General features: G+C 41.3%; 1 protein-coding gene across 1 annotated transcript; it reads right to left on the bottom strand.

Annotated features, from left to right (window-relative positions):
• Nucleotides 1-17,234: 17,234 nt before the first annotated feature.
• On the bottom strand, nucleotides 17,235-18,951 carry LOC110918338. Its single transcript, XM_035986286.1, has 2 exons — nucleotides 17,745-18,951; nucleotides 17,235-17,542 (listed from the first exon to the last, which is right to left on the bottom strand). Exon 1 carries the CDS (start codon nucleotides 18,845-18,847, stop codon nucleotides 17,759-17,761), a length of 1,089 nt encoding a protein of 362 aa, XP_035842179.1. The 5' UTR covers nucleotides 18,848-18,951; the 3' UTR covers nucleotides 17,235-17,542; nucleotides 17,745-17,758.
• Between the last annotated feature and the right edge of the window lie 3,621 nt (nucleotides 18,952-22,572).

Genomic DNA, 22,572 nt, shown 5'->3' with positions numbered 1-22,572 from the left:
GAACTGCCACCTTGCCTTTTGACTAGCTATCTCTAATATTACAATATAAAGCTCGTTTTGAACTGTTTCTCGCTACGGCTCGGATTGACGAAGGCGATAGACATAAATGCACTAACACATATCGCGCGCTGTCTCTTCACTAATCATCATATAATATCTACATACAATCGTCCTTGTTTTGTATTCGGTTTGCGAGTTCGATTCGATTGCGATTGTGTTCGATTGCGATTCGATTGATTACCACATATAACATAAATAAACATGCACAAGTAACACATAGGCGCACACACACGTAATATAAACACCAAAATGCGTAATTCGAGTTTGCGAGCGATGTTGATTAGATTAGTTCAATTTGCGTTTAATTAAATTTATCGCATTGTTACTTCCTATTATTCACAGTCGTAAAGCGGTTCGTAGCGATAAACAATTCGATTACTTCGATTTTAACTGATTACTCCACATAATACAACTAACGGAAAAACATAAAATAGACTATCTACAGTCAAAGAAGTCAAAACAGGGATTGAGCAAGGAGTGACAGATCGCAATTAGCGGTCTTTTCTTCCTTGACTTCAGTCTTGACTTTGACTTTGACTTTCGAAACACGGGGTGTTACAGCCTCCCCTTGTTTAGGGAATTTCGTCCTGAAATTAAGTTGAAAGTTGCACAACACCGTGAATCACCTTGGAGAACTTTCTCTTTCTAGACTTTCACTCTCTAGAACAAGTTCTTTCAAATAACTGCGGGTACTTCGCCTTCATGTCGCTTTCGAGTTCCCAAGTGAACTCTGCGCCTCGTTTGCCTTCCCATCGGACTTTCACAATAGGAATGCGCGAGCGTCTGAGCTGCTTGGTTTGGCGATCCATGATTTCAACAGGCTTCTCCACGAAGTGTAGTGTTTCGTTTATTTGGAGGTCGTCAAGAGGTACAATTAAATCATGCTCAGCCAGGCACTTTCGGAGGTTCGACACATGGAAAGTCGGGTGGACGTTACTAAGTTCCTCCGGTAGTTCGAGTCTGTAGGCGACTTTTCTGATCCTTTCCCGAATCTTAAAAGGTCCAACATATCAAGGCGCTAGTTTCCCCTTTTTGCCGAATCTGACCACACCCTTCCAAGGTGATACCTTTAGGAGTACGTAGTCACCAACGTCAAATTCGAGGGGCTTGCGTCGTCTATCGGCATAACTTTTCTGTCTACTTCGAGCTTTCAACAAGTTGTCTCAAATTTGGAGGACTTTTTCAGTCGTTTCTTGCAATAGCTCCGGACCAGTTAATTGCGAGTGACCGATCTCGTGCCATACAATAGGCGATCGACATCTTCTTCCATATAAAGCCTCGAATGGTGCCATTTGGATGCTGGTATGATAATTGTTGTTATACGAGAAGTCGACTAACGGCGGGTATTTGTCCCAATTACCACCGAAGTCTATGACACACGAACAGAGCATGTCCTCAAGAGTATGAATCGCTCTCTCAGTCTGGCCATCGGTTTGAGGATGGAATGCGGTACTCAGGTTAAGCGTAGTACCAAGAGCAGCTTGAAGCGTTTCCCACAATCGCGAGGTAAACCAAGCATCACGGTCAGAGATGATGTCATGAGGCGTCCCATGATTACAAATGATCTCGTCGGTGTAGATTCGGGCTAATCGTTCCACCTTGTAGTCTTCCCGTATCGGCAGAAAGTGGGCTGATTTGGTTAAACGATCAACAACAACCCAAATGCTGTCGTGACTTGATGACGTGTGCGGAAGCTTTGTTATGAAGTCCATAGCTATACTCTCCCATTTCCACATAGGGATTGGGGGTTGCTCGAGTAAGCCAGAGGGCCTTTGATGTTCAGCCTTGACCCTTGCATAAGTCAGGCACTTCCCAACGTAGAGAGCGATATCCCTTTTCATGCCCGGCCACCAGTACTTGTAACGAAGATCCTGGTACATTTTATCAGCACCGGGATGAGTAGAATACCGGGATTTATGGGCTTCGTCCATCAAAATCTTTCGCAATTCGGTCCGCTTAGGGATCCAAATCCGGTCCCGAAAATAGAAAATCCCATTCGACTTATTTACCAATTGAGCTCCATCGTGATAGATTCGTTCCCTCTTCAAAGTGTGTTCATTAAAACAGGCATGCTGGGCTTCGCGGATGAGGGCTTTGAGATTGTATTGGGCTTGGGTATCGCAAATGCTGAGCAAATAACTCCGTCTGCTGAGGGCGTCGGCAACGACATTTGCTTTGCCTGGGTGATAACGAATCTCACAGTCGTAATCCTTGAGAAGTTCTACCCATCGGTGTTGACGCATATTGAGTTCCTTCTGATCAAAGATATGTTGTAGGCTCCTATGATTGGTGAAGATCGTACACTTTGTACCATACAGGTAGTGTCACCAAATCTTTAACGCAAAAACAACCGCGCCTAGCTCGAGATCATGGGTTGTATAGTTCTTCTCGTGGATTTTGAGCTGACGAGAAGCGTAAGTTATAACCTTGTCTCGTTGCATAAGAACACAACCAAGACCGAGGTTGGAAGCATCACAATAGACAATGAAACCATCGTTTCCATCGGGCAATGTGAGAACAGGAGCATTGCAGAGCATATGCTTGAGGGTTTGGAATGCAGACTCTTGTTCGGTTCCCCAAACAAAAGACTTGTCTTTATGCGTAAGAGCGGTAAGCGGCACAGCAATCTTTGAGAATCCTTCGATAAAGCGTCGATAATAGCCCGCTAGTCCGAGAAAAGAACGGACTTCAGACAGATTCTTTGGCGTAATCGAACTCTTAACTGCTTCAATCTTCGCAGGATCGACATGGATACCCTGACTATTACTAATGTGACCCAGAAACTGAACCTCCTCTAACCAAAATTCGCACTTGGAGAACTTGGCATAGAGTTGATTCCCCTGGAGTAGTTCGAGCACCAAACGTAGATGTTGCGCGTGTTTGGCTTTCGATTTAGAATAGATCAAGACATCGTCGATAAATACGATGACGAAACGGTCGAGATATGGCTTACACACGCGATTCATCAGATCCATAAAAACCACGGGTGCATTGGTTAAACCAAAAGGCATAACAACGAACTCGTAGTGACCGTAGCGGGTGCAAAAAGCGGTTTTGGGTATATCCTCCTCTTGAATACGTAGCTGGTGATAGCCTGAACGGAGATCGATCTTTGAGAAACACGTAGCACCTTGCAGCTGATCAAACAAATCGTCGATGCGAGGTAGGGGATAGCGGTTCTTGATGGTTTGCTTATTCAATTCCCGGTAGTCGATGCACATCCGGAACGACCCATCCTTCTTTTTCGACGAAGAGGACTGGCGCACCCCAAGGAGAGGTGCTCGGGCGAATAAAGCCTTTCTCAAGTAATTCCTGGAGTTGGTTCGAGAGTTCACGCATTTCGGACGGCGCGAGTCGCTATGGGGCTTTGGCAACAGGGTTGGCTCCAGGAATGAGGTTGATACGAAAGTCGATATCACGACTTGGCGGTAGTCCAGAAAGATCATCAGGGAACACCAGAGGAAATTCACAGACCACAGGAACGTCTTTGAGTTTTGTCTTCCGTTTCTTTTCCTTCTCCGCTACTACAATGTTAGCCAAGAAAGCTCTGTATTCCTTGCGGAGATACTTGCTAGCTTGGACACACGACATGAGCTTGAGACCCTTCGAAGCAGTTTCGCCATAAACACAGAGTACATCACCATTCGCGAGCGAGAATCGAATCATCTTGTCGAAGCATACAACTTCAGCATCGTTTTCACGAAGAAAGTCCATGCCTACTATGACGTCGAAGCTTCCGAGTTGCATCGGAATAAGGTCGATCGGGAAGATGTGATTGTTGAGCTCAAGAGTACAATCATGGAGAACAGAATTGAGGGCGACAGTTCTTCCGGTAGTGACATCAACGTCGAATGACGAGGGCAGATAGGAGCGCTTACGACTAAGGAGCTTTTCAAATTCGAACGACACAAAGTAGTTATTGGCTCCAGTATCAAACAAACATGATGCATAAATACCATTCACAAGGAACGTACCATTGACCACGTTGTTGTCGGTCTGGGCTTGGCGCACGTTGATGTTGAAAGTTCTGGTGCGTGCGGCTTGTTGCTGCTGCTGAGGCTGTTGCTACTGCTGATGAAGCTGCTGCTGTTGGTGTTGCTGGGGCTCCTGCTTCACGACCCTGTTGGGGCACATGTTCGCAAAGTGGTTAGGGTCACCACATGCGAAGCAAACTCGGGCGTTGACCGCGGGAGCCTGAGTTGCTTGATGGCCTTGCGGAGCCGGGAGCAGAGCTTGATGAGCAGTGGCTTGAGCTGGGGTGTTGCGAGGACCAGTACGGCAGTTGGCAGTGAACTGGTCGTACATGTTGCATTGAGCGCAGAAATGACAGGCAAGACCCACCGGATGATGATAAGAGCATGTTGGGCAAACCGGGTGGGGGCCTGTGTATGCACGCTTTGCTGGTGGTGCATAGGTAGTTGGCGCTGGACGGTGATGATGCTGCTGCTGGGCCGGTACAGCCTGGAGAGGAGCAGCAGTGGTAGTGACTGCGCAGTTCTTGTTGCTGGAGCTGCTGTTTTTGTTCTTCTTCTTTCGACGTGAGGACTTCGACGGTTGAGCAGCGGCGGTTTCAGCAGTTGGAGCGGTGGTAGCTTGATGCAGGTGCTTCGAGGTTTTATCCCAGACACCAGCCTTGACCCGCTTATCGTTGATTTCAGCGGCCAGTAAGTAAGCCTCCTCGATCGTCTTAGTTTTAGCCGCTTACATGAAATATGCAACACAGTCAGGCAGGGCTCGGATATACTTCTTGATTGCCATGTCAGAAGTCTTCACCTGATCAGGGCAGATGATACTGAGCTGCTTGAATCGAGCAGTTAGAGCAGCGTTTTCGCCATCCTTTTGCTTTATGTGCCAGAATTCATCTTCCAAATTCTGGCGTTCATGAGGAGGGCATAATTCTTCCAGCATGACCTCCTTGAGTTCGTCCCACGATAGACCGTAGGCTGCATCGTTTGCTCGCTTGTTTCTCTCGGCCATCCACCAGTCTAGTGTGCGGGACTGTGATGTGTGTTAGGTGTAATATATATTAGGTGTATATTTTAAGCCCGTTTTACACTTTTTAGCCAAGTTTTAAATATATAAAACACGATATTTACTAACACTAAACACACATATGGGCAAGTGCACCCATCGTGGACGTAGTATAGTGTTGGTAAGATACCGAGGTCGTCCAAGGACACAAGAGCTTTTAGTACCGGTTTATCCTCAACGTCTAATCAAATCAAAAGTTAGAAAAAAGGTTTTAAACTAGAAAAATAAAACTAACTAAAATGCTGAAAATAAAAGTAAAAGTAAAAACAGATAGACAAGATGAATCACTTGGATCCGACTTGTGTGTAGTGTAACCTTTGATTATTTTCGCACTTTTGCACTTGTTTAAGAGATTATCTTAGTTATTGTAGTAGGCCCCTCTTTTGAAGGTGACGTTAGCCTCAACCAGTAGTTTGAGTCAGCAAGGATACAACCCTAAAGGGTCGGATTATTGAAAGATAATTAATTAAGTTATTAATGCATTATGTGGTAGGCCCCTCTTTTGAAGGCGACGTGACCCTCGGCTAAGTAGTCTGAGTCAGCAGGAATACAGTCCTAAGTAGTTGGGTTAAAGTTTTAATAGTAGTTTAACTTATGAGGGGATCAAAGAGTTTGGACCCCCGCCATCTAATACCAATGGGTATTGAAGGAGGTCCTACTAAATTTGACCCAGGTCCTTTGCAGGATCTATACACTGAACAATAGCAAGACTCTTACCAAACCGTTCCCTTAACCCCCGACCAGGTAGCCAACATATCTCCATATAGACGGTGGAGATATGAATGGTGAAAATCTTTTATTTTATATAGACAGTAAAATAATGCCAAGACACCACGGACAAACGATAAGGAAGAATCACCTTCAACATAAGAAACTAGTTATTAAAGTCATTTATACATAACCAAATAAAAAGTGCAAAAGATTAAAATTAAAAAGTATTACACTAAACACTTGTCTTCACCAAGTGATGTAAGAGACTTAGGCAAACATGGCCTTTGATTGTCAAGAACTCTTACGATCAATCTTGGATCCTGAGACGACTCACACACTCTATGATGGACAATGGATGATGGTGGTGGATGATGGTGTTGTGATGGTGGTGGGTGGTGGGTGAAGTGTGAGAGAGGTGGTGTGCCAAGGGATGAGTTGCAAGTGAACCAAGCACTCCTATTTATAGGCTGAATAGAAGCTCGGGCACGGCCCCGTGTCCGTTGGGCACGGCCCCGTGTTCATCCATCTCTCTTTCTTCATTAATTGCAGTTTGTCTGCATTAGTTGACCACGCCCCCGTGTCCGATGAGCATGACCCCGTGTGCAGAAGCATATCTGTACTATCAAGATTTGCCTGGATTTCGCAAATCTTATAGTTGACCACGGCCCCGTGTCCGCTGAGCACGGCCCCGTGGTGGCGATGGAAGCTTCAACAACTTTGTCTTTTCTGCTGACATTTGGGCACGCCCCCGTGCTTACTGAGCACGAGGCGTGTTCAGCCTTCTGTTCTTTTGTTTTGCTTGGGAAGATGTTGTCAGGGGCTCGGGCATGCCACGTTTGTTCCTTTTCTTGTATTTGTGTTAGATTTAGCTGCCTTTTTGATTCTTTTGTTTATTTGAGCTCATTTAATCCTGAAAATACAAAAGGAAGACAAAAACACACTTTTTCCAACATTAGTACTAAAAAAGGGTTAGTTTTATGCCACAATTGATGTAATTTATATGTTGCATTTTGTGCACATCAGACTGGAAGACGCCAGTAGCGTTGAGAGTGCGAAGATCGTCGGGGCAACCGCTCTGTCGTAGAGTAACCTCAATGGAATCAAACCATTGGAACAACGCTGTAGGGCCTTCCTCGCTAGTGAATTCCTTTGGCCCACAAGCTTTGAACTGCTTGAAACTGAAAGCAGCTTTGGGGGCAGCTTTAGGAGCTTCGGTTCTCGACTCCTCAGATGATTTGTTGACGTTCTCGTAGACATCACTCACAGCTTTTGCTACTTGTTTGGCGATGATAGCAGCAAGAAGTTTGTCTCTCTTTTCTTGGCGAGAAAGTGATGGGCGACGGGATCCCGATGACGGTCCAGTTGACATTGTCTGCAATAGACATTGTCATAGATCTCAGACACGTCATAGTCGAATCTCACCTCACACGTCTAGTACTTACTAAAGCTCAGAAACGTAGTCGTATAGTCACATAATCACATAAGCACGAAATCACAGGTTCACATAAACACGGTAGCACATAAGCACATAAGCACGTAAGCACATAGGGCTCAGAAGCATAGAAACACAGAAACACAGAAGCACATACGCATTTAGTCACAGAGGCAGACAAGTACGCAATCTTCCTAGGAGCACATAGAGTATTCTGACTGCCTTTAGAGTTTGCGAGTGCTCGAATATAGCGATCGCGTTTAGCATATCGATTAGTATGGTATAAGCGTATAGTATAGCGAGCATCACTGCGTACAGCGTTTCCTTATAGTAGTAACGATTTGTTAACGTTTTGAGATAGAGAAGCAATGCAGGTTGTGTGTGTCGATCGAAGTGAAAGCAAAAATCGAATAAGTTTTCCAAAATTTTAAACACGTAAACAGTTAAACACATGTAAACACATAAAATCAACGAGTCATCAGAGTCAGCTGTTGCGGGCTCAGAATCGAAACACATAAAAATCGAGAAATAGATTGTCTGCAGCTATTAGACCTTGACTACCCAAAGCAATTCGACTATCCTCAAGGACTTGGTGTGCACATTTTAACCTTCAGGATTGGGCCTCTGCCTCGAGTCTTGGGCATCCGACGCACATCCCTCTAGTCATACTGTGAGTTTAGGTCGTTGGAGTCAGTCGAGACTTTGGTGAGAGTTTTGTAAAACCATGGACAAGCCGTCAAGGTTAGGGTTTCACCCCGTGGCTTGACAACTTCCCTTCGATCTTAATAAAGTAGAGGAGATTACTCATCAAAATATGGATTTCACTCCTGATTTGGTATAATTCTCCCTGTTGGTAAATAAAATGTTGGTCGATTAGGCAGATTTTAGTCGAGAGTTTGCGGTTTTCACACCTAATCTCGACAAAATCGCTTCTTCATTATTGAAAATTCAAGTGCAGTAATAGTGTAGTATAGGTGAGAACGGCGAAGATTAGCAATAGGCTCATACAAAATCCCTAATGGACATGCACGAGTCGGTCTATTGGGTCCTAACTATAGTCTAGGTCTCTAAGACATCAACCCGGACTAGGTCGAGTCTTGCCTAATTCCCTATAGTTATGGCTCTGATACCAATCTGTCACACCCCAACCAATGGCGGAATCATCGGGGCGCGTCACTGAGCGAAACAGATTGTCCAGAAGTTTCCATAACAATTATCACTACTATTCAATTTAAAAATAACATGTCCTATACCATGTCTCATACAGTAAACAAATTATTACATACAGAATCTAGGCAAATAGTTCTATTCCGACAACTCAGATTTAAATAGAGCAATTGTTTATCTGCTTCTAGAGACGCCTGATTACATTAGTACTGACAACTATTTGTTGGCCTCTAGAAACTTATTATAGCCTCGCTTTCCTAGCAGCTAAGCATCCTAAATACATGTCAAATACGTTAAAATAAAAGTCAATACACATAGTGTAAAGGTGAGTATACAAGTTTGATGATAGCATATAGAGTTCGAAATAGTTTACGCATAACTAGCACGTACACGGAGAAAAACGAAGCATGTTAATTATCGACATGAATCTATCGATACCAATGACTGCGGGTTTCGTAATACAGGATCACCACTGTAATCCATGCAAATAATTGTCCTTAACAACCCCCGAGTGAACGGGTGCTGAGTCCAAACTATAGTACTATCGTCGTTAAGGCAGGTAGACAACATTCCATGTGTAAACATAACAAACAAGCATTCATTAAGTCACGTATAACATGCGGTAACGGTTAGCGTTTTAAATATTGCGTAGTGTGTTCGATGTGATTTCGTATAAGTAACGTATGTAACACCTAAATGTGCTTAAAGCAAAAAGGGATCGAGTATACTCACAGCGGTTGGATGGATTGAAGGGAGCGCTTGGGAGTACTGTTAGCCTGAATAGTTCAATAGTATAACGATAAGCAATGCGTAAAACGGAAACAGGTGTCGATGGATCGGACAGCTGGTCGATCGGTCGGTAGTCCGATCGGACGGCTGACCGTGCGGTTGACAGTCCGTCCGGACAGTTGTCCGGTTGGACGGAAGTCCGATCGGATGGCTGTTCGATTGGATTGTTTCTTCCTTTGAGAAGGATGTGTTTGTGTATGATGGTTGACTTTTGAAGTTTTCGTTGTAGTATTTGAAAACATTGAAGTATCTTTACCTTCAGGTCGATCGGACGGTCGTTCGATCGGCCGGCAACCCGATCGGCTGGTACTTCAGTGAAGAACATGTCCTTAGCAAGAGGTCACTCGATCGGACAGTAGTTCGATCGGGCGGCATTTCCCGTGCATTGAACATGTTGAAAAATCGATTAAGTATTTAAAGTCAAGTACCTCATGATCCGAAGAGTAATCCGATCGGATGGCAGTCCTATCGGATAGCAGTTCATTCAATACTCAAACTTCAATTAGGTTGATTAAGTGTGGGACCCATGTGCTAGCCGATCGGCTGGCCAGTCGTTCGGCTGGCTGTCCGTTCAGACAGCAGTCCGATCGGGCAGTGCCTTGTCCTGGTCGGCTTGTTCGTCTAACACTTGGTTGTTTTGAATGTTTATTGTTTTATCGAGGCGTTTTGATAACGAGTTAAGCAACGGAAACCTCGTCATTACTTGGTTCTCCTGATCGGACAGGAATCACCCAACCCGATTAGGGAACTATTCGAGACGGAGTTCTTGTTTAACCCGAAACCGATGAACCTCGTGGATAGGATCGGATCTTGAGCTAACGTAACAACTGATCGGGTAGTAAGTCGGCACAAGTCCTGATTCTATTGGTTTTGAGCGTTTTGAGTGTAAAAGAGTTGAAAGAAAGTTGGGAAAACCATCTTTCAATCCCTTCAACTGTGAATATGTTTAGATTTATGAAAGATCTTTGTTTATTGATGTGGAAATCGGTTAGATCCAAGTTATTCTTGGTGGATTGAAGCCAAAGCATGAAGTTCTTCAAGAACACATGATGACGTCATCCTATAATACCTTGAATCTTGATGATTTCACGGTTAAAAGTTAAGTTTTAAAAGATAGAAAGGTGTAGGAGTGCGTGTAGATCGAGAAAGTACAAGATTTAGGACGAGATCTTACCGGAATCGCGAGAAATCTGAGAAAATGTGAAGAACACAAGCTGGTCGGTCAGAGGATTTCCAAAAGTGGAAATGATGACAATGACAGGGGTATTTATAGAGTTCCAACTGAGGAAAGTGCTGGCCAATCGGCCAGGCAGCTCGATCGGGCAGCCTGTCCGATCGGCCGGCTGGTAGCCTGATCAATCAGTTGCTTGATTCGAGTGTTCGGTGCGACGATTTTGGATATTTCGATTTCGATTGCGCGCGTTGCTATGCGATAGAGTTTCCTATTCAAATTACTTTTAATCCCAACTACTCATATCGCGCGCTGTCTCTTCACTAATCATCATAGTATATCTACATACAATCGTCCTTGTTTCGTATTCGGTTTGCGAGTTCGATTCGATTGTGATTATGTTCGATTGTGTTTCGATTGATTACCACATATAACATAAATAAACATGCACAAGTAATACATAGGGAACACACACACGTAATATAAACACCAAAATGCGTAATGTGAGTTTGCGAGCGCGATGTTGATTAGATTAGTTCGATTTGTGTTTAATTAACTTTATCGCATTGTTACTTCCTATTATTCACAGTCGTAAAGCGGTTCGTAGCGATAAACAATTCAATTACTTCGATTTTAACTGATTACTCCACATAATACAACTAACGTAAAAACATAAAATAGACTATCTACAGTCAAAGAAGTCAAAACAGGGATTGAGCAAGGAGTGACAGATCGCAATTAGCGGTCTTTTCTTCCTTTGACTTCAATCTTGACTTTGACTTTGACTTTCGAAACACGGGGTATTACAGTTTGAGGGGGTGCAACCTCCACCAGGACTTCTCGTAGCTCTTCAAGAGGGGGCTCCGCTGGAATGTCGTCCCATCCGGTAGGATTGTTGACTCCAAGTGCTAGGTTCCAATCCTCTTGAAGGAGGATTGGTTCCATAGGAGGTGTTACAAGAATGTTCAATCTTTGGTGCAAGAGGTTGATTTCTTGAAAACTGTTTTCCAACCCCACCGTAAGATAATTTATAGGGTCTATGAGGAACTCCTCTACCGAAGTCATCTCTTCAAGAGCTTCACGTAATGCCATTACGTAGCGTACGAGAGTTGCTTCAATTAACGACCTTCTCTCCCTTCGACTATTTCTAGAATGTGCAGAAGAGGTTCCACTATTTTGACTTGACATTCTACGAAAACAAACCAAAAAGAGTTCATTTTAATGAAACAACAGCTTCGGACACGGCCCCGTGCTCAATGAGCACGGCCCCGTGTTCACCTTTCTGCAGAATTTTTGAATAAGGAATCTTGCAGTTTCAAATTATTTTTCCAACTTATGAAGCGTGTTTGAGCAGAAATAACTTAAAACAATGTTGTATAACTTATTTTTAACAAGATTCCTTAAACAAAAAACTAACAAACATCACAATAAAGCTTGGAATCATGGTGATCTCAAGCTTCAATGGAGATGTTGAGGTGAGAAAGATGAAGAAGAAGGTAATGGACAAAAGTGGAAAGGACAAGATGGTTGTTAGAACCTTCGTTTAGAAAATACCTAGGATGGTATGTGGGAAGATTCTCTCAAATCTCTGTCCCTGGATGGTCCAAATGTACGAGAGTTGCTTCAATTAACGACCTTCTCTCCCTTCGACTATTTCTAGAATGTGCAGAAGAGGTTCCACTGTTTTGACTTGACATTCTACGAAAACAAACCAAAAAGAGTTCATTTTAATGAAACAACAGCTTCGGACACGGCCCCGTGCTCAATGAGCACGGCCCCGTGTTCACCTTTCTGCAGAATTTTTGAATAAGGAATCTTGCAGTTTCAAATTATTTTTCCAACTTACGAAGCGTGTTTGAGCAGAAATAACTTAAAACAATGTTGTAAAACTTATTTTTAACAAGATTCCTTAAACAAAAAACTAACAAACATCACAATAAAGCTTGGAATCATGGTGATCTCAAGCTTCAATGGAGATGTTGAGGTGAGAAAGATGAAGAAGAAGGTAATGGACAAAAGTGGAAAGGACAAGATGGTTGTTAGAACCTTCTTTTAGAAAATACCTAGGATGGTATGTGGGAAGATTCTCTCAAATCTCTGTCCCTGGATGGTCCAAATGTGCAGGATTCTTGGCTGCATTTATAGAAAACGACATCATGCTGCACACGGCCCCGTGTCCGCTGGACACGGCCCCGTGTGCAGACAGGATCCTGACACATTTTGTCTGTATTCTGACAAAAAGTCAGAAAGGAATCTTTTGGTTGACACGGGGGCGTGTTGACTTGGGCACGACCCCGTGACTAGAGGCTGTTTATGAAGTGTTGGCTATTTTTAAGGAACTTATCCGGATTGGGTGGTTCCTTACTGGATGGAACAACCCCAAAGTGCCTAAGATACCTTAATTGCTCTAGACTAAGACGAGAACGCAAGAGGATGTCGGTGAGGGTGATTCCTATGCTAAATGTAGGTGGACAAGTCCAACCCTTTCCCGGGCTCTCGTTAAAGAAGGTGTATGCCGAATCGCTCGGGTCTATGTATGCACCGAACGAAGTCGATGGAGAGTCCTTCATGGCACAATCGACACAGGGACGACTATCGCTCAAGTCTTTGCTAGAGTTAGAGGTAGCATCGGGAACAATGAAGTTGTTTTTATTCTAATGCGATCCCAACAATTCTTCTTGGGTATCGTCTTGAGATGAATTAATAAAATCCATCCTAAGTTCTTTAACCAATTACGAATTAGATCTTCTAATTGAAATAATTCATCAAGAAGCATTTCTCCTAGAAGGTCCGGTTGAGAGCATTCGAGGGAGAGATAGGGATTATTTTTACATTCGCCCCTCTTAAGGCTACAGGAAAACAATGGGTCTATATAATGGGGCTTATAATTTAGAAAATAACATTCTAATTCTTTATGCGAGCCACCACATATTTGACACCACGTACCATAAGAGTGCCGAAAGTAAAAAATATCAGTATCACTCATGTTTGTGTCAGAAATTACCAACCGTCGGGATCTTAAGGTCCTGTTTTCAGTAACTGAAACTTGGGCACCGGGCGTGTTGAGTGGGCACGGCCCCGTGTTCAGCTTACTGTCTGACTTAAAACAGGATTGTTAGTTCCAAAAAGTGGGCACGGGGCGTGTTCAGCGGGCACGGCCCGTGCTGAGTTCTGCAGAAGCGGAAAAATCTAAGAAAATCCTAAAAAAAACCGAAAAATAAAAAAAAACGATTAGGCCTTTGATTTCTAACATTCTTAAAATCCTTGTGTCCCCGGCAACGACGCCAAAAACTTGATGCGTGTGAAGTGTTGTATAATTTTTTATGTATATTTTAAGCCCTTTAACACTTTTTTAGCCAAGTTTTTAATTTATAAAACACGATATTTACTAACACTAAACACATATATGGGCAAGTGCACCCATCGTGAGCGTAGTATAGTGTTGGTAAGATACCGAGGTTGTCCAAGGACACAAGAGCTTTTAGTACCGGTTTATCCTCAACGTCTAATCAAATCAAAAAGTTAGAAAAAGGTTTTTAAACTAGAAAAATAAAACTAACTAAAATGCTGAAAAATAAAAGTAAAAACAGATAGACAAGATGAAATACTTAGATCTGACTCGCCTTTAGTGTAACCTTTGATTATTTCCGCACTTTTTCACTTTTTAAGAGATTGTCTTAGTTATTGTAGTAGGCCCCTCTTTTGAAGGTGACGTTACCCTCAACCCAGTAGTTTAAGTCAGCAAGGATACAATCCTAAAGGGTCGGATTATTGAAAGATAATTAATTAAGTTATTAATGCATAATGTGGTAGGCCCCTCTTTTGAAGGTGACGTTACCCTCGGCTAAGTAGTCTGAGCCAGCAGAGATACAGTCCTAAGTAGCCGGGTTAAAGTTTTAATAGTAGTTTATATATGAGGGGATCAAAGAATTTGGACCCCCGCCATCCAATACCGTTGGGTATTGAAGGAGGTCCTACTAAATTTGACACAGGTCCTTTGCAGGATCTATACACTGAACAATTGCAACACTCTTACCAAACCATTCCCTTAACCCTCGACCAGGTAGCCAACATATCTCCATATTGACCGTGGAGATATGAATGGTGAAAATCTTTTATTTTATATAGACAGTAAAATAATGCCAAGACACCACAGACAAATGATAAGGAAGAATCACCTTCAACATATAAAACTAGTTATTAAAGTCATTAATACATAACCAAATAAAAAGTGCGAAAAGATTAAAAATAAAAAGTATTACACTAAATGCTTGTCTTCACCAAGTGATGTAAGAGACTTAGGCAAACATGGCCTTTGATTGTCAAGAACTCTTACAATCAATCTTGGATCCCAAGACGACTCACACACTCTATGATGGACAATAGATGATGGTGGTGGATGATGGTGTTGTGATGGTGGTGGGTGGTGGGTGAAGTGTGAGAGAGGTGGTGTGCCAAGTGATGAGTTGCAAGTGAGCCAAGCACTCCTATTTATAGGCTGAACAGAAGCTCTGGCACGGCCCCGTGTCCATCCCTCTCTCTTTCTTCATTAATTGCAGTTTGGCTGCATTAGTTAACCACGCCCCCGTGTCCGCTGGGCACGACCCCGTGTGCAGAAGCGTATTTGTACTATCAAGATTTCCTCAGATTCTGCGAATCTAAGAGTTGACCGCAGCCCCGTGTCCGCTGGGCACGCCCCCGTGCTGAGTGATAGAAGCTTCTACAACTTTGTCTTTTCTGCAGACACTTGGGCACGCCCCCGTGCTCATTGAGCATGGGGCGTGTTCAGCCTTCTGTTTTCTTGTTTTGCTTGGAAAGATGCTGTCGGGGGGTCGGGCATGCCACGTTTGTTCCTTTTCTTGTATTTATGTTAGATTTAGCTGCCTTTTTGCTTCTTTTGTTCATTTGAGCTCATTTATTACTGAAAATACAAAAGGAAGACAAAAACACACTTTTTCCAACATTAGTACTAAAAAGGGTTAGTTTTATGCCTCATTTGATGAAATTTATATGTTGCATTTTGTGCACATCAGATATCGTAGATCGAAGAAGAAGAAGAAGAAATCGCGTTGGCTACATCTTGGCTCGCAACCCATAATGACAAGTGCGTCTTAATGCAAGGGCTTCATTTTGGAACTGGGTTTTTCAACAATTTTATATTCATTTTTGTGAGACCAACCGAACCGTGGATGAACTTAATTCACGTTTCATGATTATTCATGTGAAAAGTGCAAGATTTCACTCCATGTTCAACAATGTGGAAAACCCCGACAATGACCTCACGGAATAAGACGTCATTCAAGCGGCCCTGACTACAAACATACATACGGCCGTGACTTTGAACATGTTTTGGTGTGGATCATTTGGGATGTTTGTTTAGGGCGAGAATTCGTTCGGTATCGGTTTCGTGCGTTACAGTATCGGCACTCGCTATAGCAATCGAAAGAGAAAAAATATAATAAAAAGTAAAGTCATGATGTGTCCAAAAACATTTTGAAATATGTTTTACATCGATTGAACACAACGAAAAAGAATAGCGGTATTGATGTTGTTAGGTAGGAATCATTTTAGTTCGTTACGACATTGAAGCGTCACCAGTAAAAAATAAATTATCAACCAAATTTATATCGTGATTTCGAAACAAAATAAGAACAATTCTGGAGTTAGATTTTTTTTTATTATGTTAATGTACGCAAGTTAAAACAGTTCATTACGACATCAAGATAGTATCCATTTTCAATCAAATTTATATCGTAATTTTGAAACAAAATAAGAACAATTCTGGAATTAGATTTTTTTTTTAATATGTTAACGTACACAAGTTAAAACAGTTCATTACGACATCAATATGTCACCATTTAAAACTTATAAATTACCATTCGTCATCGGTTTTGATTCGGTATTATCATTCATTATTGGTTAAGGTCCGGTATGATACGAAAGCAGCACAATATATATTTTCATTAAATTTTATATCGTAATATTACCCAACCCTATCGCCGCACCAGCCACCATCACGTATTGACTCACGAGTTTTGAACTTTTAAATGTCATTTTGTGAGTTATGGCTACTTTAAGATCTATATTTGATGTTAACGTTATGATTTTGATAGTTTTTTTTACGTATTTTAAATGAATTTATATGAATTCGATTCGAATTCAAAATTTTAATCGAATTTGAATCGAAGTTTTTATTCGAATACGAATTCGAATCGAATTGGCCAGTTTTTAATCGAATACGAATTCAAGCAAAAATAAAAAATATTTGAAAATTTTGATTTGAGTAATTCGAAAATTCATTATTTGATTCGATAAACACCCCTAGCGCCTCGGGTGACAAAACACGATGAAGCCTGCGCCTAGCACCTGGGCGCGCTTTTTAAAACCTAGTCACTTTGATCATCATCGTCATCACCACCACCTCCTCTACTAAAGCCTCCACCACCGCAACCAATACCCATCACCATAGCCGCCATTAAATTAAAATAAAATAAATATAAAAGATGAACCTATTTTAAAACAATTTATTTGTAAAACGTCATTTCATCCCAAACTAATTTTAGCTTGACCAACTCTGAACCCAAGAACCGAATCAAAGTGATACTACTTTAAATCGACTTGTTCTAACCTAAACTCATTCTCACTCAAAACTATTCCAACCCGAACTCGTTCTAACCCGACCTACACATTTTGTTAACCATAGTTCTATCTCACGCCTCTATACTATAGATCCACGGTTTGAAACATGTGCCCAACTTGTAGCTTATTATTTTTAGTATCGTTGAATTCCAAACTGTAAAACAAACGAAAAAAAAGTAGTACAGAACTCCAACTATGGTTCTTTTAATAGATAGCAGCAACATGATAGGGTCATTGTCCGATAAACTACGAGTCAAACAATTTTCAGTAACATATAAAGAATGAAAAGTGTGGGTCACTTGACAACGGTACCCAAAAGGCGGGTCCGTTTGTGCGTGAATTTTTGCGCCTCGCGCTCAGGCGACATGCAAGCACAATATACTTGGTAAATTACACGGGACTTACCCGAGTTTGATATGTAAACAATTGTTCCTTATTTGCAGAACATGCTGGAACAGATGATCTATTCCGGCTTGATAGAACTAATAATCGAATTAACCGGACTTGCCTAGGTACACAGTGTATCACCAAATGATTCAACTCTGTATCATGTTAAAAAATCATTTATAAAAAGTCCATATGGGAATAACTACAATGTCAAGTTGGGTATTTTCCTTAGCTTATAGTCCAGCCCAGCACTCAAAAGTTCTAACAAGATCATGCAGCTCAAGAACAACAACTACAATCAATGTTTAAACAACCCATTTAGATTGTATAACAATCAACAGATGCATGATTACTCACCTGAAGCAAGATAGCTAACTACCGATTGATGATCTCTTGATCAAACTATCATACAAATGATCAGGCAATTCTTCCCTATGCCGCTGCACAACATTCTTCACAAAATCCGCTTCAGAATAACACATCAACGTATGCAGTTCCCTAGCCATCAACCCTTTCTCCTTCAAAACGACATAAACCCGGTACCTCGGTTTAACCCTCTTCTCCAAACTATACATCAAAAGACTCCCACGACTCGACAACCACTCCGACGTATACCCAAGCTCCCCCATAAAAAAACTCAACCCTCTCCTCAACCTCTCCTCCGAATGCGTAAGACACAACGGCTGACTCTTAACAACCGCAAGCACATCCGCCTCACACCACCCGAACCCCTTAAAAACCTCAAACTTGCGCCTCAAATTCAACTTATTCATCGAACAAAACGCCGAAAGCCCGTATGAAAACATCGACGACCCAGGCGATATCCCAAACTCTTGCTCGACTTCAACGAGCTTCTCCTCCAACCTCACGGGACTCTGGGTAACCAGCCGAGGGTTTCTAAGTATCAACCTTTCAATATCCTTATTACAAACCCCATATCTCTTCAACAACTCCACATTAGTCCTGAAACTCTTCCCATAAAAAGGCCAATGAGACCTCAAAACAGCTTTAACAATCTTCTCTTTACTCCCTAAAACTTTCATCAACAGGTTTATGGTAGGTACAATAGCTGTATCTAAACTTCTAAGTAACAAATTAGGGTCTCTAGTAATAACAGTGACTAAATCCTGTACGGAGAAACCTAGTTCGGACAAAACATTAAATTTGGGTTTGAGGGTTTTGTCGACATTTCTTAGGAGGATGTGGGGGTGGGTGAGGATTAGTGATATGATTTGGGGTGTGGAAAGGTTGTAAGTTGTTAAGAAGTTGATGACGGATTGAGGGTTTTTTGGGGATTTTAAGTGGTGTATTTTTGATGTGACAAAGATGGCGTCTGGTTTGGAGAGATTGAGGGTGGTTGTTAGGTAATTTACCATGAAGTGAGGTTGGGTGGGTGAGGATGAGGTTGAGAAGTGGTGGATGGAAATGGAATAGATTGTATGGAGTGAACGGTGAAACATGGTGCGGTGGTCGGGGAAACTTGTTTCCAGTGGGGCGGCGGTCGTGAAAATGTGTAGCCGTAGGAAACTGTGATTTAGGGGGTGTTTGGTTTCCTTTTAGCTTGTGACTTTTTAAAAGTCCTTCTCAGAAGTCATAATTTGTTACTTCTCAATTTCTCCTTTTTGAAGACATAAAAGGACTTCTCAGAAAGTGTTTGGGGTTTCTTTTAACCATAAAAGAACTTCTCAGGAAGTGTTTGGAATTCCTTTTAACTTCTAAGAAGTTAATAAGTCAAAAAGAGCTCCAAAATAAGTTAATCCAAACACCCACTTAGGTCAGTAGTAGTGAGTGACTCGGCCGTGAAAATGTGTCTCGGGTGGCTCTTGATGTCTTGAGTCAGCCTCGCTAATTTTCGCGTTGAAGATCGGCTCGTATTGAGCTCGGGTTCTTAAAACTTTTTTTTTATAAGTTTGGGCTTAACTAGGGCTGTTCACGAGCCGAACCGATCAAACCTTTGCTTGTGCTCGGTTCATTTACAAACCGAACAGAACCGAACCGAGCGTTTTTTCAACCGAGCCAAAGTCGAACGAGCGCCTTTCGATACGAGTATCTTTCGAACGAACGTCGAGCGAGTATTGAGTGTCACATAACAAATAAAAAAGTGACGACGAGGTTATTAGTTTTTAGAGTAAAGTGCAGTTTTCGTCCCTAATTTTCGTTCAATTAGAACACAAGTATAAATTTACGAAATAACAAGGAATAGAAAAAACACTTAACTGGTTCTACCGAGATCATTTGAGCGGAAAGATGAATCGTCGATCGACTGAAGCAGACCTTTGATCTATGAGAAGTTTGAAATCGAATGAACCGATTGAAGCAAAACCATAGGGAGTTGGAGTCTTGGCGAAAAAGAATTTTAATAATGATGGTTGATGCGGGGTTTTAATTAGGTTATGTACTTCTGAATTGAATGGCGGGTTGACACTTGAGTATCGATTGACGCTTCTCATATCAGTATTTTGACATTTTGACTCACTTATTCTTGATTATTAGATAATGGACTATTGGTGATGCCTTCAATTCTAAAATTAAATGGGTTCTAGTTGGATCTTGGACCAAACATCGTTACTATGCGCATCTAGTTATTTATTAATATATACATATATGTATATTAAAAAGTAATACGAGCCAACCGAGTCGATCCGAACTGAGCGAACCTTTGCTCATGCTCAGTTCGTTTCAAACCTAACCGATCCGAACCGAGCGCCTTTTTCAATCGATCAGAATCGAACGAGCAAATTACGAACATTTTTCGATCGAGCATCGAACGAGTCTCGAGGTTCGAGCAATTTGAACAGCCCTAGGCTTAACTTTATTATTATTTATTAATGGAAATGGATTTTAACACCCCCAACTAATCAATTTTGGCCGTTGTCACTTCCAACTTTCACTTTAGCTCCCATCACCCCCAACTTATAAAATTTGTGTGTTATGTCACCCCGTCGTTAACTAGCCACTAACTTTGTTAGTTTTATTGTCCTACGTGTCAAATTATAATCCCATGTGGCATGGTGATGTGGAAATGGATCCCTTATAAGAATAGTTTTGATTTCTATAAAAATAAATAAATAAACAAATAATCCCATACAGTAATTTACAAAACTATTCTCACTCTTCAGCAATCCTATCAAGCCTAACATCCGCCCTTTACCACCATCATTACGGTGGCCTCCACCTCCATGATGACCATGGTTTTCGACATCAATCACAAAACACCAACGGATCACCTCGTTTAACCCGACACCCACATCTCACCTTACCACCATAAACCAAAAGTGCCTTACCGGCTTTAGCCGCCAGCAAAGCCATATCTTCCGCCATCAACCACCGCTTTTGTAACTGTCACACCCCGATATTTCCACATATTACCGGTGGGCCCGGCGGGGAGTACCGTGACGTAGTTGATATCATCATTGTCAATACACACTATATAATAGCACAGCGGAAGGCTTGGTGAATAATTACTATTACAAACTATAATGTCTGAGTGTCCAAATGAAAGAATATACAGACTTGGTTGTAATAAAGATCCACGGGCGGATCATAAATAAAATACAAGAAACGGAAATAACAGACTCCAGGTTTCTAGGGATTTGCAAGATCCTCTTATATGACACCTAGTAGCTCCAGCCTATTTACGTGAGGTACCTGTCAATCACTCTTTGAAAAATACGTCAGTTTACACTGGTAAATACAATTAACCGACTCATTTGAAAAACATTTATGAAAATTGATTTAAGTGCACAAGGCACAAATCATTTATAACTTGGGACAATTATTTAAGATAATCATGTATAAAGATTTATATGTTTGTCATACAATTGGGGCCGGTTTGGAAGCCGGTCATGATTAACCGAATCACCACTTATAGAACCCACAAAGGAGTTATCCCCAACATGTGGGTTTATATTTTAGCATTTGCATCTGTCAGGTGTATGCCTACACCCCGTGCATAGGTCGTGGCCATTTTCAAATGAAATGAGCCGAGGATATCCAGGACACGGTCGTATTAACCCCCAATGTTTATGTTATCAAACAAGACAGATTAAAACGGGTTATGTAAATATATTAATCACAATCCAATTAAATGATTTCATACCCGACCAAGCGGTATTATAATAATACCGTATCCCAAGCCCGTATAAGGGAAAATAAGTTAAACATATTTACCTGAGCTAGATGTGAAGAAGTAACTCAGCCGTATATTCCTAAAGCCTTATGAATACCTTCTATTAAAGCTACTCAATCTGTATGGAAGGTTTAATAACCTATTAGGATACTAACGGGTCTTTATTTAAGTCAAGGATTTAGACCGACTAGCTTGAAAGAAACTTTACGGGACTAAACGCAAGATTAAGCGGAGACCGGAATAGAATGTGGTTTAGACCTGACAAGTTTGGATACTTGTATAATATGGGTAGACTAAACACATTCTGGAATTTGAGGATTTAATGATAAGGTTAAACCCGTTTCGGCTATTTTACGTAAACTAGTCACGTCCGAACGCATAAATGCATAACGGGTAACCAAATGAATTATATATAGGGCTCAAATGTTATTATGATTAAAATATGTTAATACATCAGTAGGATGTTAACATATATGCCCAAAAAGTATTTAAAACCAATTTAAGTCCCGTAGGGGCATTTTGGTCATTTTAATGATTATAAAAGAGATTTTATAATAAACTGAGGTTCTGGTCTTTGATAATCAGTAAAAATATTTATTTTATCACATTACATCAGTAAGATATTACATATATGTGAGGTTTGCCATTTATGGCCAAACTATGCCCTGAAAGGGCATTTTGGTCATTTCACATATGCTTTTAACGACATTTTTGGAAGTCTAAGTTCATGACTTATACTTACTTTAATAATATTTAAATTTGTTTAAAAATTCAGTAGATAATAAGTCTTAGGTGTTAAATATGGTTTTAAACCATACTATGCACCTAATTAGTGTAAAACTCGCTAATTGACGATAATTAAGATGTTTATGTAAATCTGAGATTTTGATCAATTTTAAATGCTAAAAATAATTTATTTAATGTATGAAATCAGTAGTAAAAGGTTTGGCATTCAAATCATTTGTTAATCTCATTTTATACATAAAAAGGGTATTATCGTCATTTTGTCGAATTACACAAGAACTCTATGATATGATCAGATTATAATCTGGTCAA

Source organism: Helianthus annuus, chromosome 2 (assembly GCF_002127325.2).
Source record: "Helianthus annuus cultivar XRQ/B chromosome 2, HanXRQr2.0-SUNRISE, whole genome shotgun sequence".
NCBI classification, from domain to species: domain Eukaryota; kingdom Viridiplantae; phylum Streptophyta; class Magnoliopsida; order Asterales; family Asteraceae; genus Helianthus; species Helianthus annuus.
This window is presented reverse-complemented; position numbering and strand designations above follow the sequence as displayed.

What these genes read in the sequence shown, in the direction of transcription:
- LOC110918338 (XM_035986286.1), bottom strand. Translation starts at nt 18,847, where the DNA reads ATGTTTCACCGTTCACTCCATACAATCTATTCCATTTCCATCCACCAC.